The 27397-nt window shown below is 38.6% G+C and overlaps 2 protein-coding genes across 2 annotated transcripts; both read right to left on the minus strand.

Annotated features, from left to right (window-relative positions):
• Positions 1 to 1064: 1064 nt before the first annotated feature.
• Positions 1065 to 16096, minus strand: LOC117972251 (TBC1 domain family member 2A-like). Its single transcript, XM_059022369.1, has 9 exons — positions 15873 to 16096; positions 15005 to 15279; positions 12117 to 12479; positions 8213 to 8385; positions 5643 to 6140; positions 4473 to 4596; positions 3763 to 3948; positions 3286 to 3407; positions 1065 to 2035 (listed from the first exon to the last, which is right to left on the minus strand). Exons 1-9 carry the CDS (start codon positions 16081 to 16083, stop codon positions 1801 to 1803), a joined length of 2187 nt encoding a protein of 728 aa, XP_058878352.1. The 5' UTR covers positions 16084 to 16096; the 3' UTR covers positions 1065 to 1800.
• A 271-nt stretch (positions 16097 to 16367) lies between these two features.
• On the minus strand, positions 16368 to 25390 carry LOC117971572 (TBC1 domain family member 2A-like). The gene is made up of 3 exons (XM_059023421.1): positions 24840 to 25390; positions 16481 to 16563; positions 16368 to 16397 (listed from the first exon to the last, which is right to left on the minus strand). The coding sequence occupies exons 1-3, from the start codon at positions 25321 to 25323 to the stop codon at positions 16368 to 16370; spliced, it is 597 nt and encodes a 198-aa protein (XP_058879404.1). The 5' UTR covers positions 25324 to 25390.
• Positions 25391 to 27397: the final 2007 nt, after the last annotated feature.

Here is a 27397-nt window from a genome sequence, read left to right on the forward strand (position 1 = left end):
AGTTTCCCTTCTCAAGAGTTGTTTGTCAACTGAGCCATCTCTTAAAAGGTGATTAATCACCTGTGGAAAATTGCGTGTATAAAAAAGGGGTGTTCCTCTGTATCAAATTAAGTCTACTCATGAATAAGATGTTTGTGCTTTTTTGTTTTCTAAAAAATATTTGAAGAGAAAAGCTAAAATAAAAAATAAGAATAATGGGAACAATTTGTTAAAATTGGTTAAAATTCAGCGCAATAGACAATGCAGCCATGCTCCAGTCACAAAAGCTATCCCTACTATCAACACATTAATAAGGGCAGCAGTGTGGAGTAGTGGTTAGGGCTCTGGACTCTTGACCGGAGGGTCATGGGTTCAATCCCCGGTCGGGGACACTGCTGTTGTACCCTTGAGCAAGGTACTTTACCTAGATTGCTCCAGTACCCAACTGTATAAATGGGTAATTGTATGTAAAAATAATGTGATATCTTGCAACAATTGTAAGTTGCCGTGGATTAGGGCGTCTGCTAAGAAATAAATAATAATAATAATATCCATAAATCTATTTATTTAACAGTTGGCATTTAAAAACTTTAGACACAAAGTTGTTACATGTCTTGCATCCCTTAAAAAATAAACATTTTTAAAATCATTACTGAATTAAACATTTTACCAGCGTTGAAAAATCTATATGTAGCGATCAATTATATATATATGGATAAGGGCGTCTGCTAAGAAATAAATAATAATATTTTATATATATATATATATATATATATATATATATATATATATATATATATATATATATATATACATATACACACACACAGTATATATAGCACTGTATTCATCCTATATTTTCCTTTTCAAGCTCAAGTAAAAAACGTTTGTGTTTTTGCTTTCGTCACTTAGTTTAGGTTTATCAGAGGTACATGAATTAAAACTGTACCTCTAAACCTAAGTGAACTCATGCAAATCATGAAGGATTGCCATACAATTTAACATAATTAAACAAAGCAACGTCTTCCACTTAACTTAGCAATAACTGAACTATGCAATTTTCAGAAATATAAACAAACAACCAATGCATAAAAAATAAGTTTATTTCAGAGATAGTCTCGTTTAGAAAATCTGGAACCTGGTTGCCGGTCTGAAAAGTAACTGGAATCTCTGTACTTGTTCAGATTAGCCTGGCCTAAATTAATCACATTTCAAGACATTAATTTTCAAGATCTCCAATGAGTTTTTGTTTTCTTGGGAAACTACAAAATAATTAATTTACTGAACTGATCTGAGTGGAATGGAACTGCTGATTGAAGAAATTCAGAGACTGACAGATGATAATTATAGTAAAAGGCTGTTTTATGAGATAAGAAACAGGTTTATCCTTTGTGCCAATTGTGCTGCACTGTGTGTTGGTTTTGTGATGTGGAAGCCGAGGGCTTAGGACCACCATACTCCTTTCATGTGTGACAAACTGGATTTGAAGTCAAGCATTCAGAGATGTAGTGTGTGTGTGTATTACCAACACACCTATTTCCATTAATATTCTGCATTTTGACAGGTTTGGTAAACTTAATTTGTTGACTCTAAAACAAGTATGTCGGTACATTACGTGCGCCATTACAAAATAAGAGCAGAACTGTACATGTAAAAATGTAAGTCTGACATACCTATATACTCAACAACAGACAAAGGATAACAGTTAGATGTATGTGTGACATACACAATATGTAAGCCCCACTATATTCCACAGAAGGGAATAATAAGGCAAACAAATTAGTTTAAATAGTATCAGTGATGTGTAATTTTTCAATAACGTCAGGACGTGTGATGCAAGCTAACTGCAGTCTGTATTACTTCTTCATCTTCGTTGACAGCAGTGTCCAGGTCCTTGTCTTTGCACTCCACTTGTTGTTCTTTCACAAACTCCTCCTGTATCCTCTCCAGCTCCAGCAGCTCGGCTGTCAGCCTCTCCATGTGAAACTCTCGTCTGTTCTTCAGCAGCTTCATAGGGAAGGGGTTCATATCATTAAACACTATGGTCATTAGTTTCCTAAAGACAGAAGATAAAGAGAAAACAAAATGCCACTGATGAAACAACTGCAAAGTTAAAGGACCTGGGAACTCTGCATTTTTCCCCCTTTCAAAAAATACACAAATAAATAAATAAACAATAACGTATGGGCCTGCCAAAAGTAAAGTCATAAAAAGACAAAAAGACAAACACACACTTGAGAAACAATGCACAGTTCTAACAGGAACAAAAAATGTAAGTCTGACATACAAAGTTGTTGCTTGCTAATTTTATAACATAATTGTTTAGAGATTGAACCCATTAACTTCTACAGTGTATCAATCTTCAGGTGGTCCAAATCAGTCAATGGCCCCCTGTCTCTGCACAGCCAGCACTGCCTGGATTCTTGTCTAATACTGAAGCATGAATGGCTGCATCTAAATGAATGTGTTTGTATTTCAGGTTTAGTGGCTGGGCAGAGGAGAAACATGGTGATTGAATCAATAATTCCAATGAAAAGGCTTTGAGAACTAAATGGAAACATATTTTTGCTGCTTTACAGTCATTGTGAGAAAGCTCTGCCAAATTATTATCATATAATCCCAGTTATTTCACTGAAAATCAAGAGAAAGCAGACTGATTGATCCAGTTCCGTGCTACAGTATAACAGAAAGGAAATGTTTTCAGTAAATAAAAGGCAACAGAACCTTGGAATTATTCATCCTTAGGATAACTTATTTTTACTACTAAGACCTAATGGCAAGAAAATTCTGTTTTTAATAGGATCTTAAACGGCTGGTTTCACAAACTACAATTAGCACTAATTTTGGACTACCTTACCTAAGATAACAATAGGTAGTCCAGGATTAGTGCTAATCAGGGCCTGTGAAACCAGCCAATTGACCTACCAGTTAAATTGTTCAACACTTTAATAATCTGCTTGCAAACTGTTCATTAAACAGCTATACATACAGTACATCTGTTTTCTACGCTGCAAAGAGGACATTATGTGGGGGCTCCATTACCTGTAGGAAGTGAATGGTAAAGAAGGACTTACGGTTTCATAGTGGATGCATGGTAAAGCTCAGTAAACTGCAAAATCACTGTTCACATTTACCATCATCAAAATGGTACAAGACAGTTTACTGAAATCGCTAACTTTACTAGTGGTTAAAAGCATGGCCACTGGAGTGAGTGAGATGAGTGTGAACTGTTTATACAGTCTGCGATTGACAGCAACTGGTCTGATGCGTCTGCTGTACATTATCATCATCCTCATTCTGCCTCACCTGCCATCAGAGATCGTTTTGGTGAAAAAACGGAGGTATTGGTAGATTTCCAGATTGTCGTGAATTTTTAGAATGTCCTCTTCATTGTACTTAAAGAGGGCCAGTGCATAGCGAAATATCACCTGGAAACAGAAAGAAGGAAATACTGTTCAGGTTAAAAAAGAAGGATACTTTCGCTCATCAAGTCGTCACTGGACTGAGCCCTTTTATAATTAATTATATTTTACTTATTTCCATGTTTTTCATTTTTACTCTCTATAACTCTAAAATGTCATTACTATAATTTAAAATAATTGGATAAGCTGTTACAATGTAAGTGTGACATACTGTACACATGTTTGCAAGTTAAGACAATTTTTCTCAACAATTTGTGCTGAAAAATGTATTAAGCACGTTTCAACACAGTTGGGTAAGTGTGGGTGGTGTGGCTGGTGTTGGTGGTGGTGGGGTGGGTATTAAACACAGCCGGCGCTGTACCTTTGTGCCCTCATAGAGGAAAGCATCCCACGCTCTGAGCAGGATGTCGCTGACCAGACTTTCCACGAAGACCACCAGGAACCAGCTGAAGGTGATGAGGGAATGATCGATGCTGTGCTCCTTGAAGTGGGCCATCAGGCAAGGCATCTTCTCAGCAAGAAAGTCACGGAACACCCTCTGATCAGCCTGCAAGGAACAAAGAGCTCTGCTTAGAGCAGCAGGAGTTGCTCAGCTGTTAGAACAAATAGGGACTATGACTGCCTGAATTAGCACATCCACAGTACTTACTGGTGAAGCAGAGGGGATAGCATTAAAACTCAGCTATAGGCTGATGAGCAGTGTCACAAATATTGTAACATTTTCTTAGTAATAACGGAGAGACATGGACAAATTAGCCAATTTCCATAACAGGTGCCTTTGGAAAATAGGCAAAAACTGGTCAAACAAAATCTCAAATAAAGAACTCCACGAGAAGACCAAATCATCACAGATACAAAAAGAAGAAGACTGAGGTGTATAGGCCACGTACTCAGGATGGAACAAACCCATATCCAGAAGGTAGCTCTACAATGGATACCACAAGGGAAAAGAAAATGAGGCAGAGAAAGTTGCCTAAGATCGAGAGGTGGCAAGGGCTTGTTGCTTCCTTGTGTCCCTGGAGGGAAGAAGAGGGTTCGCTGATTTGAAATCAGTTGTTGTACATACTGTACCTGAGAGGCAGTGAGGGTTTTGCTGTAGTAGTCTTGTGGCATTATGATTTCAACAACAGCCACCAGACACCAGAAGGCATCCTCTTCACCCTTCAGAACTAAAAGTGCAATAGCTGCCAACCTGCAAGAGGAAACACACACACCACATGACTCCACTGGAAGTGTGCTGCTAATATTCAGAAGAAAAGGGGGACACATAGGTGTGCCAAGCCACATTTTTACACATTTTAGGCCCTATTTTGAAATAAATTCAGAGGAATTTGATGTATGAAACTAGCAAGAAATTATGTAAATTATACACTTATTTGTATTTATTATTATTTTATTTCTTAGCAGACACCCTTATCCAGGGTGACTTACAGTCGTTGACAAAAATACATTTCAAGAATCAGTATAAGTATTAATACGATTACGATTCAATAACGGAACAGATAACAGTGTCAGTGATAGTTACATCAGGATATAATTAAATACAAAATACTACAGATTAAATGACACTCGACAGATTACAGTACTCTAAAGTACAGGGTTAAATGCAGTAAAATAGGGAGCAGATAAGAGCAAGTAAAGTGCATTTAAGGAAGAGTGATAAGTGTCCAGATGGAAAAGAGGAGTTTCTACAGGTGCTGTCTGAAGAGGTGAGTCTTGAGGAGGCGCCGGAATTATTTTTAATCTGCCTGAATATGGCCACTCGTGCTTTCCACCACAGTTGTCTTTACAGTTGTGTAGAATATTAAAGAACATATCTGGGCCAGTATATTTGTGATTCCAGAAAAAGATATATTGTACAGGGGAGGGATGAGTAGCTAAGAATACACAACACAGTTAACAACCACTAGGTGTCATAATTTCTCAAATCAATAAATAAACACTGTTTGCATGTGTATTCTTATTGCTATTTATAATACAACAACACATTGCTCTAGTATAGTGTCCTGGCATAGCTACCTCCAACGAAGTGCTCTAAAATGTTAAACACCAGTAATGCTGCCATTACCTGTGGCACTGCTTACCGGTAATAGGCATTATTCTCTGTTTTAGAAAAGGATAAGTTATGCTAGTCCACGTCCAAGAAGTACAAGAAAGTGTTTTGTCTTTTTTGGCAACACCTTTTACTACTTAATGAGCGAATGGCATTAAGAACTTTCAATACAAAAGGTACAGTATCGGTTGAGGCCCTGGCAGTAGCCGATGGTGGGGTTTTGCCAGGAGAAGGCTAGCAGAATGCGCTGCAGCTTTTGGACTGCGTCGGAGGTGGGCGAGGAGAAGTGCTTATTGCTGGTGAGGGTGCGGTGCAGGTCCAGCCTGATCTGCCGCGAGGCCAGGTGCTCCGACACCTCGCAGTGCTTCCTCAGCTCCTGGTAGCGATTGGGATTCCACTTCCTAGAGACCTGCGTCCGTGTCCTCACGATCCAGCGCCACACCTGCTCCCGGTACTCCACAGGGATCCCACACCGGATCAGGCCCTTCAGCTCTGGGGAGGGAGCCAGCTGGTCCAAGGGACGGCTGGCCAGGTAGTTAGCCCACCTTGTCCGCAAAGGCTTGTCCACCATCTCATTGTTGCGCAGGTTGTTGGAAAGGATCTCCAGGGCCTGGATTTTGGCCAGGAGCTTCACGTCCTCTACTTCATAATCAGGAATGGTCTTGAATCCATAGTCGTCATACTCACTGGGAAGGAACACAAAATTAAACAAGGATGCTGGTAACATGCAGTATTCACATATTCCCTAAATTATCATACAACATTGTACAGTAGGTGCATGGCTCCAGGTTTTTGTGATTTAGTTATGTGTAATGAACCTCTATGTTAAGTTGTACTGTTATATTTCTAATCAGTCCCCTCTGCCAGCGTATTCCTCCCCATCGCTGCAGGAGAGCATGGAGTTAGTTAGTTGAGTTGGAACAGTTGGCGGAGAGAGACAAAGGGAGAGAAGGGAGTGGGCTGAAGTTTGACGGTTAGGAGGAGGTAAATGTGTTTGGAAGCCAGTACAAGAACCAGGAAAGGGTTATGTGTAAATGGTATATGTGCCTGAAACTAACCTGCCTAGGGTTATGTATAAGGCCCTGTGTAAATCGAGATTTCACGAACTGCGCAGAAATTGCGAACTTAGCCCAATACCGTGATTTTTTTCAATATTCTTATAATTATTATTTGTATTTCATACGATGGAGGTAAGCTATTCTGTATGTCCTGCAATGTTACTGCAAATCATCTCTTGACAGGCATTTAGATTCAAGTATTCACTGAAAGAGAAAGGCGGAAATCCAAGAAGCCAAAAACGTGAACTTCCATGTTCCAAAAGTCCACTGAAAACCGTGAAGCACGAAACACATTAAATTTTGACCTGACAGGGATGTTTGTTTGCGCAAATATCCCTCTTGAAAAACTGGACAACCAAAAGTTATGTAATTTCTTCATACTGAGTGTAGCAAATGGTGGAGTGATTCCTTCATCAGCCCAGCTGAGACGTGAATACTTACCTAAAGTTGCCGACTATCACAAGCAGGAGATTATGGAATTAGTAAAACAGTCTGGTTGCTTGTCAATGGTCACCGACGCGTCGACTGATGCCCAATAGCAATATATGTTTCACATTGTATTTGTTTTGCAGGGCCTAAATGGTGAACATGCATCTGACATAGAACTGAAAGCTGTCCTTGCAGATACACTTTACCCTCAGGCTGTTAATGACAACACCGTTTCACAAGCTATTGTAAAGTGCTTGAATAACTTTGACGTTGATTTTGAAGATGTCAGTGCATTTATCAATCTATTTGCTGTATAAAAAAATAATAATAATCTGTACACATAATTTATAAAATAGTTCTGTGCACAATCTGCAAAATAAGACACTTTACCCGTGATACTGCCTTGAACTTCTTTTTGGGCATATATACACCTTCACTGCCTAACATCAACCCTTATATATGGTCCTGGAATTGCAGTGTTTATTGACGCACATTGCTCTTTATGTGGTTGGTTAGGGAGCAGTTCAATGTCAATCCAATCTTTGACCTTTCTTTTTGCCTGCTAAGGTGTGCAGTGGTATTGTGATGTGGATTACTATACAGTTAACAGCAAGCTCATTTCAGCTGCTTGCATCAATCGCTCGAACAGCAGAACAAACATTTTCTGTTCAATTTACAATCAATACTATTCAATCTGAGTTCCTGTGCAGTTGTTAAGACTACAGTAAACTCTACGAAAGGAGTTTCTATAATATTGACAAAAACAAACTGAGAAAATAATCATGAAAAATAGGAAATGCATATAATTTGCACTTCTGTTCTAAACAGACCATGCAACAAAACAAAAAGAGTTTCTTTTGTTTTGTTTTAAAGAAGTGACAATAAACAAAATATATATTTTTCTCAATTATTAAATTATCACATTAAAAGAGCAGGGCACATGACATAGAAAATCATAGACAGCAAAGCCCAGAAACTACTGTAAGTTCCAGCTCTTTTTTGGCTTTTCATTTGCGCACCTATTAGATCACAATTGCAACAAACCAACATTAACATTTTGATCCTTTGCTTGTTTTGGTATTTCAGTTCGGTTTATGAGGGTATTGTATGAAAATGGAACTGGTGTAGCTTGCAATCACATCATCAGTTTAGCAATAGAATTGCATTTTAAATATTTGAATATACTTAGTAACAAAAAAACAAGAAAGTAACCGGGGGGAAAAAAGTTTTCGCTGTGAAATCCCGGTATGGAAATGTCAGTACTGTCTTACCTGACAGGGTTGAGTTTAAAGCCATCCTTCTTGTCTCCCTGCAGTGAGTCCTCAATGAGCCTTTTCACCATCTCCTGCTGACTGCTGTCCAGCCCTTTGCTCTCCTGCAGCCTGCGCAGCACGACCAGGTACTTGCTCTCAATCTGGCAGTTTTTGGCCTCCAGGTAGGCACACTGCAACACAAAAGAGAGGTTTAGGGTTAGGATTAAAACAAAACACAGCAGCTGGTGAAAGCAGTAACCCTCCCACAACCTCCCACTCATTTCCAAGACAGGGAAGTCCAAAGGCAGAGGGTTTCTACACCCTGTAAATTTTTAACTGGGTTGAACTTGTTTATTAAAATGTAAAAATGAACCTAGTACATTTCCAAATAACTAATTTTACAGTTCTGATGGAGCCATTCCAATTATAATCTTGCTTCTGCTCCTTAAATTAATTTTATTTAAAAATCCTCTTCGCTGCAGTGTTCACTTGTTCCCTTGTGCTGCTTATATTAATTACAAGACTGCTATTTTCTACAGTGCAATATGTGTGTCACCCGAGTGCTTATGGACACTGTGGCTGTGAAGGGTCATTTCTTTGAAAGTTAAACTGTTGTGTACAATACATGTTTTTTTTCCCGATTACGATTCGGAAATCAAAGCGTTTATGTTTTTGGCAATTTTAGCAGTTTTAGCATAGCCTGCAACTGAAATTATATTTATTTATTTATTTTTACAATTTTTGCTATTTGGTTCTTCTTTAAACCAGAGTCACCCTGGTATCAAATGTGATACCTATTAATTCAAGTGCTCCCAGAAATCCTGAAACAACTCTACTCTAGTACAATAGTTTTTCATGTCACAAAAATGGTCTGATCCTAAATATATCTAAAATAATTTAAAACCATTGCCAATCAGACCAGATAGATAAAACATCTAATTTGCTGCAATCATACCAGCCAGTAGCTGTTTCATTGCACAGTGCACTCAGGGGATATCACTATATGGAGCCATGACGCAGGCACTAGGACAGATCAAGCACTGATACAGAAACAGCTACAACTTGACCCACCCCAAAGAACACATTGGGGTCAACAAGATTAAACATTAATTTAATTTGCAAACCAGGCATTTGTGTTTTTGTGAACAGTGCCCTACATTCACAGCACTGTACTGTATTTAGAATTCACTACATATCTTTCCAATTTGCTTTCTGCATCTAGAGAAGACCTAGATTTGGAGATGAAAGGGAAACATCCCAGTCAGTCTGATCTGTTCATTCTGGGAGACTGGAGCTGGCTCAGTTGCTAACTTCTCTGTGGTTTTAATTAGTAATGCATGAACACACCCGAGGTTGCTGACCAGGCTAACAGCCAGCCAGTCAGAACTACTATGACAGTCAACTAAGAAGAAGAAACAAGGAGTGAAACCTAGCAGGAGTACAAAGAATTATAAAAATAAGGGAAGTACAGTATAAAATGAAAAAAGAAAAACCACAAATTACTAAAGAGAAACATAACAGAGGAAGCATCTCTGCAAAAAAATCAAATAATTGACCAAAAATACTGACTGCCTATGTCTTTATTTATGCAGATACTAGACTACAATAACAAGGTAAGAAGGTATGTGGAGGAGTGGTTAGGGCTCTGGACTCTTGACCCGAGGGTCGTGGGTTCAATCCCAGCTGGGGGACACTGCTGCTGTACCCTTGAGCAAGGTACTTTACCTCGATTGCTCCAGTAAAAACCCAACTGTATAAATGGGTAATTGTATGTAAAAATAATGTGATATCTTGTAACAATTGTAAGTCGCCCTAGATAAGGGTGTCTGCTAAGAAATAAATAATAATAAAAGTATATTAATAAACATGGTAAAACCCAGGTAAATTATTATAAATGCATTGTATAACCATGGGAAAAGCATGGGTAAAACTGCAGAAATACTGTGGTTAAACAGGAGGCCAAAGGAATGCTTTAAACTTTTAAAAAGTTACCAGGATGTGAAAATGATACAAAGTGAATCTAAAGTTGTTGTTTTTTTTTATTTTGTTTTGTTTTTTGCGTTAGACTGTGTAAGAATAGTGCCCAGTAGGTCACCAGCTTGCGTCACTACATTAGAACCACTTGCAATCCATGTGTCACTAAGCAGTTTGCTTTATCATAATGTACCAGCATGCTAGTTGTTCTTTAATTTACTTTGGCTTCTTAGTGCAGACAGAGATGTCTCTAGGCGAAATCACAGATCTCATTGTGGTTTTGTGGTTAAAGCTATAAGAAAAAAGAAATAAACGAAACTCATTACTATTACTATTAATCTGGGGCCTAGGCTATAAAAGCTGAAAATAAGTTGTTTAGTATTAAATAAAGTCACTTATATATTAGCCTTACACAGTGACGATACTGCATTAAAGACTTGTAGGTAAGGATAATATATTTTTTGAACATATATGTTTTTTAAACACAGTAAACGAATGAAATCAGAACACAATCTGTGGTTGTACTTAAAACATTTCTACTGTGAGCTCTACTTATTAAGAGCACAGGTTTGACCTAGTCCTGACTGATCACTGCTTTTCTTTGCTTTCATAATTGTACTCATTTGTACCCTATAAAACACTGTTTGAAAATCGCTGGGATACGTAAAAAAAAAAGTGTGGCTAACTAATGTCAATTAATACACTGTACAAAAACAATATACTTGTTTTGTTCTAATAACAAAGAAATAGAAGAAAAAAATAGTTGGCCAACTGATCACGTGTCTGGAATTATTATTTGACTTTATATTTAAGTTTTGCTAATAAGCAGATAACTGGTCTCCTAACTTATCAGAGAGCAGTGTACCCCCTCATGCCTAGTAGCCTGGGGTTACACAGGGATCTTTTTTTTTATATATATACAGTATGTTTATGTTATTATAATAATTTTTGCTGTTCATTGTAACATCACATCAACACTGTGCAAGCCTGACCTATAGAGTACAAAATCACAGTAACGTGATACAAAGTACAGTCGAACCTGTCGTATCTGATCCTGCAAGATATGACACCATCATTACCCAATGGACCTGTGCCATGTGTGACTTGCATATGCTGCTACCAACTGAATGGTACTGATGGAAACTGACCAATGCACATTTTATTATGGGTCTAAAACAGTAAATTCAGCTCTTAGCAGGTCAGAATTTGTACACGCTGTCACTTCACATAACTGCCCAGTTTAACCATAGTAAATAAAAGAAAAGTAAAGGATTCATAAAATTACTGTACTGTTAAAAAGCGTGCATCCTTGTTGTTGTTTATGTCTCAGGTTAACACACACACACACAATGTAAAAAAACCTGTCAGATTACTTTGGCATACACTGAGAAAGCACGTTAAGAACTGTTTGGAATGCTGTTTTGTAAACTGAGAAATACTGTACTTCAGTGCTTGTGCAGTCATTTTCACAGATTTTTTTGTATGGAATACATGCTGTGTCGTACTTTGGTGTTTTAGGCACACTGATGTACCTGACATTTATAATGCCCCGACGTTAATAAAGAAACTACAATATACTAAAACGACTTCCTCTGAGATACAATATTAGTATATATTAGCTGGACCCCTGGACCGGTTCTACTACAAATGAATCATTCTTAGACTGGAGTGGCAAACAGTAATTGTGTGTCTGCTCCAATGCTAATAAAATCTAGTTAAGATGTCATGTTTGTAATGCTTATTGGATGCAAAGAAGGTGCAGATTACCGTATGTGACACCCCAGCAGTGAAAACATGGATCAGTTACTTTACTGCTTTTTCACATCATGCAGGATTACATGGTGGTCAAACAAAACCAAAAAAAAGAGTGTGGTTTTATCCGTGTTTCTTGAAACAAGAGTTGACATACTTCCCATGGCTGTAATGTAAAAGTAACTTTTAAAATAACCTTGAGGTGCTCAATCTTCTCCTGCAGCCTGCAGAAGGTCTCTGTGCCCATGGAGTTGGCTACGGTACGCTGCTCGGAGAGCTTGAGGATGACTTCCTGCTTGGCGTTGTTCTTCTCCATCATGAGCTGCACGTGCTGCTGCAGCTCATTCACTTGGCAGTCCTGCATGGCCAGCCGCTGCTCCAGCTCCTCCTTGTCTTTGAGCAGGGCCTCCAGGCGGCCGTCCAGGTCCGCGATACACCTCTCTTTGTGCCGCACCAGTTCCAGCCGCTCCTGCTCCCCTGCTGCTGACAGGAACTGTTTGCTGGTCCTCTTCTCCTGCTGTGCTGCCTCCAGGGCCTTGTGAAGGAGTCGCACCAGCTCCTGATTTCAAAACAAAAACACTATGGTCATTTACTCTTAAAGGTGAAGCTTCATGAGCTGTGTTGGAGGTCCCGTAAATAAATATACTATAGGTGGTCCCTGAATAATGCACCTGTACTTTCTTTGTAATCTGAACCAGGTGGGATCAGACCTGTTCAGATTAGTGATTTGTTTGGAGTACTGATAATAAACTGTGCCATACTAAAAATGCCTGGTATAGTATTTGTTTTAGGTTTTTGATTCTTGCATTTCCTGAAAAATCTGAAATATCCCTTTGAATAAAAAAATACTGTTTTACTTATCATATAAGAACAGCTGTTAACATAATGCATTTAATTACAGTTATGGCTATAGGTAAATTCAAATAGTCTACTGTACAATGCAATAGTCTACTGTACAATGCAATTTTCCCTAAAAAACAGCCTGTTGCAGTATTTATTAGTAGTGCATATGAGAAAAGGCTCTGAAGCTCTGCCCTATATTATACGTCAGTGGCCTTAAAACCAATTATCAGACATTATTATTATTACTATTTTGTTTATTTTGCAGACACCTTTATCCAAGGCAACTTACAGAGACTAGCGTGTGTGAACTATACATCAGCTGCAGAGTCACTTACAACAACGTCCCACCTGAAAGACGGACCACAAGGAGGTTAAGTGACTTGCTCAGGGTCACACAGTGACTCAGTGGCTGAACTGGAATCTGAGCCGGGGACCTCCTGATTACAAGCCCTTTTCTTTAACCATTGGACCACACAACCTACTATTTCAATAACAATGTCCTTTTTTTAACCAATTATAAAAGCTGAATTCAGTGAAGTGTTTTTAGAAACAACCAGCAAAATGACTGAAAATTCTGCACACTGCCTGCTGGTGGTCATTTTTCAAACCATTCAGGAGATCAGCTTAACTTGTGTTTTTAACAGGCTCAAAAAAGACCTTGTTTTTGCAGCTCTGTTCTTTGTACTCTGAAAGAAGAAAACAATGATAATGCAATAAAAGTACCAAACACTGGAAATACTGTCCCAGTATTACAATAATAATGAGCAATGGTGTCTTGTAAAGTGGTTTCATAAGGTCCAGGATAACCGTGTCTTTAATCAAGACACAAAAACTAATGATAAAATAAGTCAAAATGCACATGCACAATAAATTCTGTGCACAAAGAAAGATTGTGTCTGTTGGTCTATTTTAGATCAAATATACAATTAGCTACAAACTCTTGCATGTTGCAGATCAGGTGCATTTGAGCACCACGTTAAAAGTCGTATGGGTTACTAACAGGAAACAAGAAGGCGGCGATGCAAGATTAAAGTTTATGTTTGGGAAGCAATAAAATATGCTTATTGAAGCTCATAAAAATGTAAAAGGAAGTTTTGTGACCATACAGGCAATAATGTAAGCTGTCTTTTTATCATCATAAAATACAGAGGAGTCATGAGCGAAAACCCAGAATTGCATTCAGGAGCTCTATTGTGACTGTTTAGATCTAGCCCTGCAGAAACAGTCCCTGCACAGGGCACAAAATTACCCTTGACTTCCTGACTCACTCTGCACACCATGCACTCATGCCTTTACCAGCTGAGCCCCTCGGGGGGCCCCAGAGATTTGGTATTTTAATACACTTGTACTGTATGTGTTGATGACAAAATAATAAACAAAAATTCTACATTGTAACCTTTATGGATTCATAAGAACAGTAGTACAGCACAAGAGTTTCACTTACAGACAATGAAGCAACAACAGACTCTCTTCACTGTTTCAGAAGTGCCCTTCAACCCTATTTTACATACACAGCTACTATAGAACATCATACCACCATGTTTATAACAATTTGGATTATCAGCAATACAGTTATCACACTTTTAAAAAGCTCTCCTGTTAGGTAATGCATGAGTTATTCTGCTAAATGCGTTTGCCTTCACACCCAGTGACACCTTAGCCAAAGAGGAAAGAAAATGCACAGTAAAGCAACCAATTTGTGGTGAGCGTGCAGGTTTCTGACTTGCATAGAAAAAGAGTTAAGACATCACACAGTCAATACAGTAGATCAGTACTTTAATCAGTTTAGGCAAAATTATTGCTGGTCTTGGATTTGAGTTTGTATTACTTTGTGTAACTGCTTGACTAAATCCACTGTTTCTGTCTTATGTTCGTTCATACCATGCTTATTATAGATACAACATCATATTTAAATACTATCATACAACTTTATAAAGGTTTACCACTGTGTTTTTGCACAGTATTTTTTACAGTTTTCCCATGCTTTCCCGTGATTAGACTGTTATTTTCCCACAGTGTACCCTGGCTTTCCATGTTTATTAATATGCTTTACCATACCTAGCTGGTCTTTACAATGCTGACCTATGCTGTACCACTATGCTTTATGATTTTACTATGGGAAACATTTATAAGGTTCAATCATTCATTGTACAAGTGCCTCACAAGACATATTATTTAATAACTCAGTTATCAGTTGTTATGTGCTTAAATATACTTCAGACACCCAAACCAAACATATACCTTTTGTGACTTGAGCTCCTCAGTGAGCGTGAACACCTCGTGCTGGAGTCTGGATAGTTTGTCCACGGGGCTCTCCTCCTTTCCTGACACCTTCTCCCCAGAAGGCTGAAGAGAACTGGTCATTTTCTTCTCCCTCTTGTTCATGCTGCTTGATGGAGAACTCTTTCCTCCAGTCTTTGCTTCCTGCGCAGACTCGTTTGTAACTGAAGAAACTGAAGGAGCTGAAAGGACTGTAGGTGCTGGGGGTGTCAGAGGTACAGGCGGTGCTGGAGGTGCTAGGAAAGAGAGCAAGCAAAGAAAGCATTTGAAATGCATGAATATTTAATATATATATATATATATTTTTCTTAAACTTGCTGGTTCTTTATTTTATTCTGGAGCCACCTACCTGACAATATACCCTTCATAATCATTAAACAAAAAAAGAAAATAATGATTATTTCTGGAATTCAAATTTGTTATACATACAAAAATCATCATAGAACCCATAGTGCCAATGTTAATTCTAGGGTGCCTAGCCAAAACTACAATTTGCTGCAAAAGAAAATAGTTGTTAAAAAGAGCTGTTGTTTTCAATGAAAGGTGAAATTGTTAGCTATTTAGTGAGTTTTCTAGAAATTTCTTAAAAAAAGGCTTTATTGACGCTCATTCTTTATCTTATTAACAAGCTTTACTCCTGCATGGTTCACCTTTTAGGAACAGGAAACCTCTGCACATTTATAACAGCAGAAAGAGTTCTTACCCTGCATGAGAAGAATGTAATAGTTTCAGTGCCACTGTGGTGGTCCCCGCATTGAACTGATCCAGACATGAACTAAGCAGAGACACAGACTTTGCAGGGCAGTTTCCTGTCAACTGAAGGACGCACCTGTTGTTTCCCCCAGTATCTGTGTCACAGGATCCTCACAGGGACAGTCTTCCGACTGCTGAATCTTGTCAAAGTTGAACACACTCCGCCTCAGCTCCTGAGCTGGCTTGTTTCCACAGATATTGAGGACTGTGTTCCTGTAAGGGCAAGGCAGAGGAAACACAAACTGACTTCTGAAGGCAAAGTACAGAGAAAACGAAACTAAATGCATAGAAACAAACACACACAAACTAAAGTAGTACACAACAAATGACAAAATCCAAAGCTCAACTGGTTGCTTCTCTTGCTTACAGGCAGCTGCCTGGATAGGGCTGACTAGTTTACATAACAGGTTTGAATAACTTCTGTAAATTTTCAAATACAAAATGACCTTAGGATAAAAGCACATGTTGCTTCCCACTAGTGAAAACTTTGCTGTTATTAAATAGAAGCCAAGGAATATATTTTGGTTACAAAATATTTGGTGCTAGCAAATCATGAGCAACTGACATTGCCCTAGCCATTGCCGTGATTTTGGTACTTACACTGTACGTAAGAGAGCCATTTAATTCAGTGTGTTTTCCCACTAAGAAGCACATAAAAAACAAGGTATGCAGGTAGTGTCTTACTGTATCTCTGTGATGGGGTGCTGCGGCTTCTCCAACTAGGCCCTTGGGGGTCTTTACTGCTGGGAGGAAGTCCTCTGTCCTTCCTGAAAAAGAGCACAAGCATCTCAACTGCCCATCCCTTCAAACAAAGTACACATTTCATACATATTCATTTATCATGTGGAAATGCCATTCTAATGTACTGTAATACATTTGTACTTACTTGCTGGACTTCATGGAGTAAATATAATTAAATGATTAGATATACAAATGTATTATTTGGTTCCATTCTCCGTATTTCCAAAAGCTGTAGATATATGTATGTTTTAGTGAAATGAAAATTTCCTTCCCTGCACCTTTTGCTTGGGAAAGTTTCTGGCAACATTAGAGAGTCTCACTCACAACAGCTGTCAGAAACGGTGTTTGCGGGCTGTGTTGTTTAAGCTGCTGTCTTAAGAAAGTACAGGTTAAAAGTATATGTCATTCTTATACCAGAAGACAAGAGTCAGCTGTAAATACTGGGTCTATTTTATTACACATACAGAGGTGCATATACATCTTGCCAGCTTTAAACCTGTATACAGTACCTAGTCTAAAACAGCACCAGATCTAAAATAGTGTAAGTCTACTGGGTGTTGTTAATAAAGAGTTCAGTGGTATTTAAATCTGGTGTTAAGACATTTTTACAGCTTGTCTTGTGAGTAGTTTGGACAGGCAAAAGGACTGTAAAATATAAAAGTTGACAATTTTATTATCACAGCAGTAAATTGAGAAAAAATAAATAAAATAGCATTGGGAGGGAGCAATATTAACCCAATTTGGTTAACCTGAATCCAAGTATGAACCAAGTATTTCATTAACATACATTCCCCACCATGACTGTAAATTCATGACCATGACATAAGCATTATGAAATGGCAATGCAGTTTCCTGAAAAGTCCCAAGACATGAATGGACGCACAATAAAAATTACCACAGAATGTGTACACCTAGTTTAACCAAAATTAGACAGGTGTGACATACAGATGGACAGATGAACAGCCAGAGTCACCTCCACACAACGCTGTTGTTATAAAAATGGAAACAAGGCAGAAGATAACATCACAAAGTGAATCCCTGTCTAGTTACCATGTTTGTGTTCTCAGCAACTAAGCCTGCTTCAAGGCTTCAAGCACAACAGAGCCGGCGAGTCATTGGCAGAAATGAGACTGTCTCACTGTGAACACTCTCAGCATGGGTATGGGGCAGAATTGAAATCACCCTTTTGTTATTTTGAGTTCTTTCCACCACACAGCACCAACATTCTCCTGTATGATCATCATTTTTGATTGTTTGAATTAATTAAGATATCTGACACCAGACACAATAAACAAAGTCCTGGTACTTTTGTTACCTCACCTAATTAAAGCATTGCATTTCTTGCTTCACATTACACCTCATGAAAATATCTTAGATATAATTACAATAAAGCGCAAAACATGAAAAAATATGTGGTGGTTACAAGAGTATAGCAACACTTTGTAAGCGTTTAGAATAAATAATTTAAATTGGGTTATTCCGGTTCAGCTCTTTTGTTTTGCATGCACACAACACCTACCCTGGAACCCTTTTCTCCATCAGATCACAAACTGAAGAACCCCACCCCACACACAATTTGGTCGACTTGAGCTAGAATTAAAACTGGGCTGTCAGTGAGCTTACCTTCCAAAGGTGCAGAAGGCAGCTGGCAGAGCTGTGTGGAGGTAGTGGAGGGCTCTGCAGGTATTTTCACCAGGCTGGTATTGTGCTGCCACCGTTTTATTTGCAGCTGCTGCAACCAATACAGCATGGCTTGGCTGTTTAATGCCTGTAAAACAAAACAAACTAGATGGTAACTTTACAAGTTGTGGGGCTTGTTTTATTGGGAAAGTGGTCAAAGTAGCTGATTTGTGTCAAAAGTCACATTGTTTATTAATTGTCTCATGCTTAGAATGTGCTAGAATTTGATATTTCTCAAAGTTCTATGACAGTTAATTCAACAGTGGGAAGTAGCCTACTGAAAGAAGTTGATGCGGTTACTAAAACAGCTGTACCTCTTGATTGGTAGACGCCATTCCTGTTTTGATTTCATATTTGAATAGCTGAGAAGTAGAGGAAGATTTCATTTGCTCTAAGTAGTTGTCTAACTTGTTGGGAAAGTGGTCAAAATGGCAGTTTATAAAAAGTTAGAGAAAAATTTAGTTGGTGCGGTTACTAAAACAGGTGTACCTCTTGATTGGTAAAAGTTATTTATGTTTTGATTTCAAATTTGAATAGCAGAGAAGTAGAGAAAGATGTCATACCCTCTAACTTTTTGTCTTACTTGTTGGGAAAGTGGTCAAAGTAGCTGATTTGTGTCAAAAGTTACATCGTTTACAGTAAATAGAATGTTGGAAGTCTGGGAGTTTTTAAACAATGGGGAGCTTTAGAATGTTGAAAAAAGTCCCATTAAAGTGAATGAAGATAGACAAAAAAAGGATAAAAAGCTTAATAGTTTAAAAAGTATAAAAGATATCAAAAAGTTGTATACAAGCACACTATTCCAGACCGGTCTACATGTTTTAAAGTTTGAACGGTGTTTCTAGCTTAAACGGTGTAAGAGGAGTAGCGTGCCAAAGAATAAGAAGAAGAAGAAGTACGTTGAAGATTTTAAGAGGGGACTCTTGCTTCGCAAGCCCCACTAATAAAAATGGTTGGTAATTGTGACAGAGAATGAATGAATCCTCGTCAACAATCTCCCTCTCAATCTCTGAGGGCGCTGTATAACCAGAACAGAGTGCCCCAGAATGGATGTTTTTGCAGTTCATTCCAGGGTCAGTCGAAAGCCGGACATTCAGGAAGGGGGTGGGGCCACGATACCCGAAGTCAGCGCCTTAATGCGGTAGGTGATGTGTCAGTCACAGATTGGAGGAGACGTGATTGGCCGCGCCACCGAAAGAGGGCATGACGGAGGGTTTTAAGGGGAAGTGGCCCCAGTGATCTGTTCCTTAGTTTTGATGGTTAAACTATAAGGACCGTATGCACAGGAGAATTAAAAGTACTGTGAGTGTTTTGTGTTCTGTTTGTTTGTCAGCTAACTGTCATTGTTTGTTTGGCTAGACGGCTAACACGAACCGGGAGCTGTCGCTGCACGCCAGCACCAAACCCCGGACTACACTGATCTACTGTTACCTCTGTGTTTGTCTTTCACCATTCACTTGCACTAGAGCACCCACTGTCAGGAGACATGTCTGTGTCTGTGTATTGTGTGTTTAAAAAGTGTTTTTATTATTTCGGGACTGTAACCCTCCTTTTGCATGGCGCAATACACATTGATGTGTAGAGCCCATGCTTATTATTTAAAGTGTTGTTGGCACGCAACCCAGCTGAAAATAAAGAGCTGTTAATTGTGAACTGTCTTGTGTGTGTTTGTTCTGGAGCACTGCATCATCACTACACCTGCACACTGCAAACCATTCCTTCACAGTAATCCATTTTTATCATTGCAAAAATTTTAGATGTAGGGAAAACTGCTTGGGGGATGCTATTGTGTATTATCAAAGCAGCATCTGAAAAGGATTCCCTTTGTTATACTGACAACCTTTTTACAGCAAACACTTACAGAGCTGCTATTTTATAGCTTTATAAGAAAAAAAAATTAAAATGATAGCCTTGCTCTGTTCGCTTAACTCAAACTATAAAGGTTTTAAAGTGGTCACAATGCAGTCAAATACCAAATTCAATATACTTTGAAGTTTAATCTTTTACCTTCAACTAAACCCTCAATACACCACACACTAAGTTTTTGTCTTTTCTTTGGATACATTCCTCCCCCACATTATCATACAACAATCAGAGCCTTTTCTTGCACAACTGGCTGGATGATGCTCATGTAAGATTACAAGTGAAAAGTTAGCAAGAACCCCTTCTTTCATAGCCAATGAACAATTTATAACTTGTTAGCTGGACAGTTTATTCTGAGTTCAGGCCATGGGAAGAATGGTGTGGAGTACTGCAACGTAACTTATAAGTGACTATATAATGGGATATTAGAACGGAACATACATTATATATAAAATTGCTACTGCTTCAAATTAATTCAACAATCTCTTTCATAATTGATCAAGCTTATCCGTAGATCATTATTACGCACAGTGTTAATCATGTTAGCTGCAAGCTGTTAGATTGTTAATATACATTTTAAAGACTGAGAACAACAAAGCTAGAACAGTAATGCTTATTTTTGTGTTCACAACCAAGAGCATTTGACAAGAGCATTTGATGAAATGTATGCCAGTAGATACAGGGAATACATTTCTATACCAGTTTAGGATGAATGTATTTATTTTAGGTAAAGCATAACATGAGACCATACAATGGCTAATTTAATGTAATTGTATGCATGTATAAATTACATTTATATACAGACGTGCTCAAATTTGTTGGTACCCCTCCACAAAAAACGAAGAATGCACAATTTTCTCTGAAATAACTTGAAAGTGACAAAAGTAATTGGCATCCACCATTGTTTATTCCATATTTAACAGAAATCAGACTTTGCTTTTGATTTTTTATTCAACATAATATTGTAAATAATAAAACAAATGAAAATGGCATGGACAAAAATGATGGGACCACTAACCTAATATTTTGTTGCACAACCTTTAGAGGCAATCACTGCAATCAAACGTTTTCTGTAGCTCTCAATGAGACTTCTGCACCTGTTAACAGGTAGTTTGGCCCACTCTTCTTGAGCAAACTGCTCCAGCTGTCTCAGGTTTGATGGGTGCCTTCTCCAGACTGCGAGTTTCAGCTCTTTCCATAGATGTTCGATAGGATTCAGATCAGGACTCATAGAAGACCACTTCAGAATAGTCCAATGTTTTGTTCTTATCCATTCTTGGGTGCTTTTAGCTGTGTGTTTTGGGTCTATCCTGTTGGAGGACCCATGGCCTGCGACTGAGACAGAGCTTTCTGACACTGGGCAGTACGTTTCGCTCCAGAATGCCTTGATAGTCTTGAGATTTCATTGTGCCCTGCACAGATTCAAGGCACCCTGTGCCAGGCGCAGCAAAGCAGCCCCAAAACATAACCGAGCCTCCTCCATGTTTCACTGTAGGTACAGTGTTATTTTCTTTGAAAGCTTCATTTTTTCGTCTGTGAACATAGAGCTGATGTGACTTGCCAAAAAGCTCCAATTTTAACTCATCTGTCCAAAGGACATTCTCCCAGAAGGATTGTGGCTTGTCAATATGCATTTTAGCAAATTCCAGTCTGGCTTTTTTATGTTTTTCTGTCAAAAGTGGAGTCCTCCTGGGTGTTCTTCCATGGAGCCCACTTTCGCTCAAAAAGCGACGGATGGTGCGATCACAAACTGACGTACCTTCACCTTGGAGTTCAGCTTGTATCTCTTTGGCATTTATCCTTGGTTCTTTTTCTACCATTCGCACTATCCTTCTGTTCAATCTGGGGTCGACTTTCCTCTTGCGGCCGCGCCCAGGGAGGTTGGCTACAGTTCCATGGACCTTAAACTTCTTAATAATATTTGCAACTGTTGTCACAGGAACATCAAGCTGCTTGGAGATGGTCTTGTAGCCTTTACCTTTACCATGCTTGTCTATTATTTTCTTTCTGATCTCCTCATACAACTCTCTCCTTTGCTTTCTCTTGTCCATGTTCAGTGTGGTGCACACAATGATACCAAACAGCACAGTGACTACTTTTCTCCATTTAAATAGGCTGAATGACTGATTACAAGATTGGAGACATGTGTGATACTAATTAAAGAAACTAATTAGTTTGAAATATCACTATAATCCAATTATGTATTATCTTTTCTAGGGGTACCAACAAATGTGTCCAGGCCATTTTAGAATATCTTTGTAGAATAAGCAATAATTCATCTCTTTTCACAACTTCTTTGCTTTATTCTATGACATACCAAAGGCATGCAAGTATACATGATAAAATAGCTTTTAATTTCATCACTTTTCAGGAGGAATGAAGCATTATTTCAAAGAGCTGTAAGGGTACCAACAAATTTGAGCACGTCTGTATATATATATATATATATATATATATATATATATATATATATATATATATATATATATATAAAACTTTCAGGTTCCCAGTGCTCAAAAGCTAATTTTACACCCTGCACCAAATGACAGACATTCAAACCCCTATTGCATTGCAGTTCCCTCCATTGCAGGTTTTAAAATTAGCCTGATTAGCCACAGTGTATAAGTAACAAGTTCCGATGTGTCATATTAAACTCAAAGTAAAACCAGGAATGGATCAAACTGCTATGTAATGGAAGTCTTATTTCCATCCCTGGAACACAGAGGTATGGTAAAGAACATTAATAAACCATGGTAAACTACAGTAAATGCATTGTAGAACCATGGGAAAAACGCTAAATTCCTGCGTTAAATTTACTGTGGTTAAATTTATAAGGGAACCCTTGGTATTGCACAAGGGCACTTTCTTAAAATGATACATCGTTTTTTAAGGTTATTTGAAAAAAAATGACAGTAAGTGGAAGTCCAAACTGATTAGTGTATCCTCAACCAAAGCGGTTGTATCTAACAAAATAACTTAATTAAGACATCAGTATAGGCACAAACAGTGTTTTTTTTTTGTTAATGAAAATACATGTTTGCTGTAACTTGTGTTTGTTTCAACTCAGAACTGCACTTGTGTGTTCTACTCAACGAATGGAAGTGCAAGATGTATATGATTAAGTTTTATTGGCTGGCTTGTTACTGCTTCACGTACAGTGCCTTGCGAAAGTATTCGGCCCCCTTGAACTTTGCGACCTTTTGCCACATTTCAGGCTTCAAACAAAGATATGAAACTGTAATTTTTTGTGAAGAATCAACAACAAGTGGGACACAATCATGAAGTGGAACGAAATTTATTGGATATTTCAAACTTTTTTAACAAATAAAAAACTGAAAAATTGGGCGTGCAAAATTATTCAGCCCCTTTACTTTCAGTGCAGCAAACTCTCCAGAAGTTCAGTGAGGATCTCTGAATGATCCAATGTTGACCTAAATGACTAATGATGATAAATAGAATCCACCTGTGTGTAATCAAGTCTCCGTATAAATGCACCTGCACTGTGATAGTCTCAGAGGTCCGTTTAAAGCGCAGAGAGCATCGTGAAGAACAAGGAACACACCAGGCAGGTCCGAGATACTGTTGTGGAGAAGTTTAAAGCCGGATTTGGATACAAAAAGATTTCCCAAGCTTTAAACATCCCAAGGAGCACTGTGCAAGCGATAATATTGAAATGGAAGGAGTATCAGACCACTACAAATCTACCAAGACCTGGCCGTCCCTCTAAACTTTCAGCTCATACAAGGAGAAGACTGATCAGAGATGCAGCCAAGAGGCCCATGATCACTCTGGATGAACTGCAGAGATCTACAGCTGAGGTGGGAGACTCTGTCCACAGGACAACAATCAGTCGTATACTGCACAAATCTGGCCTTTATGGAAGAGTGGCAAGAAGAAAGCCATTTCTTAAAGATATCCATAAAAAGTGTCGTTTACAGTTTGCCACAAGCCACCTGGGAGACACACCAAACATGTGGAAGAAGGTGCTCTGGTCAGATGAAACCAAAATCGAACTTTTTGGCAACAATGCAAAACGTTATGTTTGGCGTAAAAGCAACACAGCTCATCACCCTGAACACACCATCCCCACTGTCAAACATGGTGGTGGCAGCATCATGGTTTGGGCCTGCTTTTCTTCAGCAGGGACAGGGAAGATGGTTAAAATTGATGGGAAGATGGATGGAGCCAAATACAGGACCATTCTGGAAGAAAACCTGATGGAGTCTGCAAAAGACCTGAGACTGGGACGGAGATTTGTCTTCCAACAAGACAATGATCCAAAACATAAAGCAAAATCTACAATGGAATGGTTCACAAATAAACATATCCAGGTGTTAGAATGGCCAAGTCAAAGTCCAGACCTGAATCCAATCGAGAATCTGTGGAAAGAACTGAAAACTGCTGTTCACAAATGCTCTCCATCCAACCTCACTGAGCTCGAGCTGTTTTGCAAGGAGGAATGGGCAAAAATTTCAGTCTCTCGATGTGCAAAACTGATAGAGACATACCCCAAGCGACTTACAGCTGTAATCGCAGCAAAAGGTGGCGCTACAAAGTATTAATTTAAGGGGGCTGAATAATTTTGCACGCCCAATTTTTCAGTTTTTTATTTGTTAAAAAAGTTTGAAATATCCAATAAATTTCGTTCCACTTCATGATTGTGTCCCACTTGTTGTTGATTCTTCACAAAATGTGGCAAAAGGTCGTAAAGTTCAAGGGGGCCGAATACTTTCGCAAGGCACTGTACCTTCACAGATTAGGGGATTTCCTATTGCTTTAATTTTAAAAAGACATACCTTCAGCACAACAACCCGTCCTGGGATTTGAATTTGAAAGGTCTCTTCCTGAGCTTGAGCCGGGTAGCCAAAGGTAGCGTTAGCCAGGTCAATGCTTCCCAAGGGATTGACATCCTGTGACGTTCTGTAGTAGTACAGCTGGCACTTCTTCTCTTCGAAAATAAACCAGCGGGCTTTCCAGGCCTTCAAGGGCCCCCCCAGTTTGTTCAGGTACACACACAGTTTTGTGGAGGAGGGTTCCATCTTAGTTTTCATGACTGGCTTCTCTTGGGCATTGCTCTGGTCCATGTGTGTGGAATCACCCTCGTTCTCCTTGGTGCTTTCCACTTCCTCTCTTGCACTGGCAGTGAGGTCATGATGATTGTCTGGGCTTGTCAGATTGGGATCAGCTGCAGGCATGGGTTTTCCGACTTGACAGTCCTGCTCCATCTTAACAGTCCTCACCATGTGTCCTCACCAGATTTCAAAGAAAAGATGTTAACTGGTTTGTCTTTGGCTATTGAAAAGAGGTGTAGTATGGTATAATCAATTTTCATTCCCTTTATTAGCTTTTCCCTGCCCCTTGTCAGTTACTTAAACTTTCACAAACACCAGCTTCAGCGAGGGACGAATTTGTAAATAAAATGTTACATCCTTACAGTCCCATGTGAGTAACAATTAGTACAAAAAAAGAAGCTATCAGCTATGAAAGTCTGAAGAAGAGGTACTAGTTTCCCTATGCTCTCTGTGGTGATTGCAGTGTCCCTTATTCAGGATTATGTTCTATGAAAAATAAAATCTAAACTTCACACAACCTTAAATTATTGCAACTTTTTTAAAACACATTTTAATACAGGATTCTATTGTTAATGAGCACATTTGCTGTAAATGCTTTTTTTAAAAATATTGTATAACATACAGGCACTGTAGTAAATACTACTGGCAATTACACCTCCTTGAAAGTATGCTATAGTAAATTCTGAAAATTTCTATAACCACTTTGAAGTATGCATTATTCAAGGAGGTTATAGTAGACTACAGTACTAAGTATGGCCACTATAGTTTACTGCTGTATAATAAAAATGCATTTACAGCAAATTACCACTTTAAAGTACAGTGTTTACAGCAAAATACTGGAGTAAAATGCTGCAGTAGCACAGTTCATTTTATTAAATAAATAAACCAAATCTTAAATCAGCAATAGACAATTGGAGTGTTCTGATGTAGTTAAGACTGAAGGTGGCCTCCATAAGGAAAAAACACCAGAGCCCAATGACAAGGAACAAAGCGTATTAACGTGTAGCAGGCTACTGTCGTGTTTTCAAAAAAAGGGTTTAAAGCTGCCTGACAATGTGAACTGTACGCATTGGATACTTCAGCATAAACGCCCTTGCCCTAATACTTTACTGGAGTAGGCTTTCATCCAGCTATTATTAGACTCCTTCAGAAAATGAATTTGGGATCTAAAACTGAAATATTGTGAAAACAATTGGCATTTCCTAGACTTATTTGGTAAACTGGCCGTGGTTAGACGTATCAGTGTTGGGAATAATGTTTCAGTTTCACTAATTACAAGACACAGTACAGTTCCACTTGTGCAATTACGATACATACTCCTAACAAGAACACACACCCTTCACGTACAGTAATACAAAACAGCTCATGTCTTAACCACGATCATTCTTCATTGCAAGTACACATTTACTATCAACTGCAGCTTCAATATATTCCACTTTCGTTTTTTTCTTCAGTAAACAACCTCTGAATCCCGTAACTTGAGAGAGCACTTATAAATGAATAACACTTCTCTTGGTTCTTACCTCGTTCACTTACAGAAACGACTTCTTCATTGTCGTAATACTAGAAGCTTCGTGTTGTCGTAATACTAGAAACTTCGTATGAACTTTGTGCTCCTCAATGTTTCACACCGACAGTTTAAACTTGTTCCCCGTGCTATGGTGACAGTTTAGGTCAATAGACTTGTTTTATCTCCTCTTTGACGATGGTTTTGTATATGCATTTCCTTTGGGTGGGTTATTTAAAGGGTCTTCCTTATTACAAACCTGTTTCTTCGTTCCTTGCTGATAGTGTTTTGGGAATTTTAGCAATGTCACGTCTTCTGTGCTTGCGTAATCCCAGACACCACTGACATTTGTGGCAAACAATTACAACAGTGAGCAGTTACCTTGGGATTACACACCAGGTTCAGACGCATTGATTGGACCAATGTATCCACAGGCGACCCAAGACTCACCGTTTCAACGGTGTCTGTAATGCTCAACAGAAAAGAATGCATACAGAAAAATATTGTATACTGGCCATGGGCTTTGGTTTTGCCCAGAGCCGTAACTAAGCATTTAGCTACCGGGGCATGCAAACATATATATATATATATATATATATATATATATATATATATATATATATATATATATATATATTGCTTTTTTTTTTTTTTTTTTTGGATGTTAGGAGTTAGGATGGTATTTATGGATGGACAGACTCCATATCGTAGCTACCGGGGCATGCAAATATACATATA

Source organism: Acipenser ruthenus, chromosome 4 (genome assembly GCF_902713425.1).
Source record: "Acipenser ruthenus chromosome 4, fAciRut3.2 maternal haplotype, whole genome shotgun sequence".
Classification (NCBI taxonomy): Eukaryota; Metazoa; Chordata; class Actinopteri; order Acipenseriformes; family Acipenseridae; genus Acipenser; species Acipenser ruthenus.

Coding starts and splice junctions, on each gene's coding strand:
- LOC117972251 (XM_059022369.1), bottom strand. CDS start 16,083: ATGCATTTAGTTTCGTTTTCTCTGTACTTTGCCTTCAGAAGTCAGTTT. Junction 12,480..15,004: donor AGGAGCTCAAGTCACAAAAG/GTATATGTTTGG, acceptor TTTTGAAATCAG/GAGCTGGTGCGACTCCTTCA. Junction 2,036..3,285: donor AAAACGATCTCTGATGGCAG/GTGAGGCAGAAT, acceptor TTCTGTCTTTAG/GAAACTAATGACCATAGTGT.
- LOC117971572 (XM_059023421.1), bottom strand. CDS start 25,323: ATGGTGAGGACTGTTAAGATGGAGCAGGACTGTCAAGTCGGAAAACCC. Junction 16,564..24,839: donor TAAAGCAATAGGAAATCCCC/TAATCTGTGAAG, acceptor GCTCTTTTTCAG/GAAGGACAGAGGACTTCCTC. Junction 16,398..16,480: donor CACCCCATCACAGAGATACA/GTAAGACACTAC, acceptor TCTTACGTACAG/TGTAAGTACCAAAATCACGG.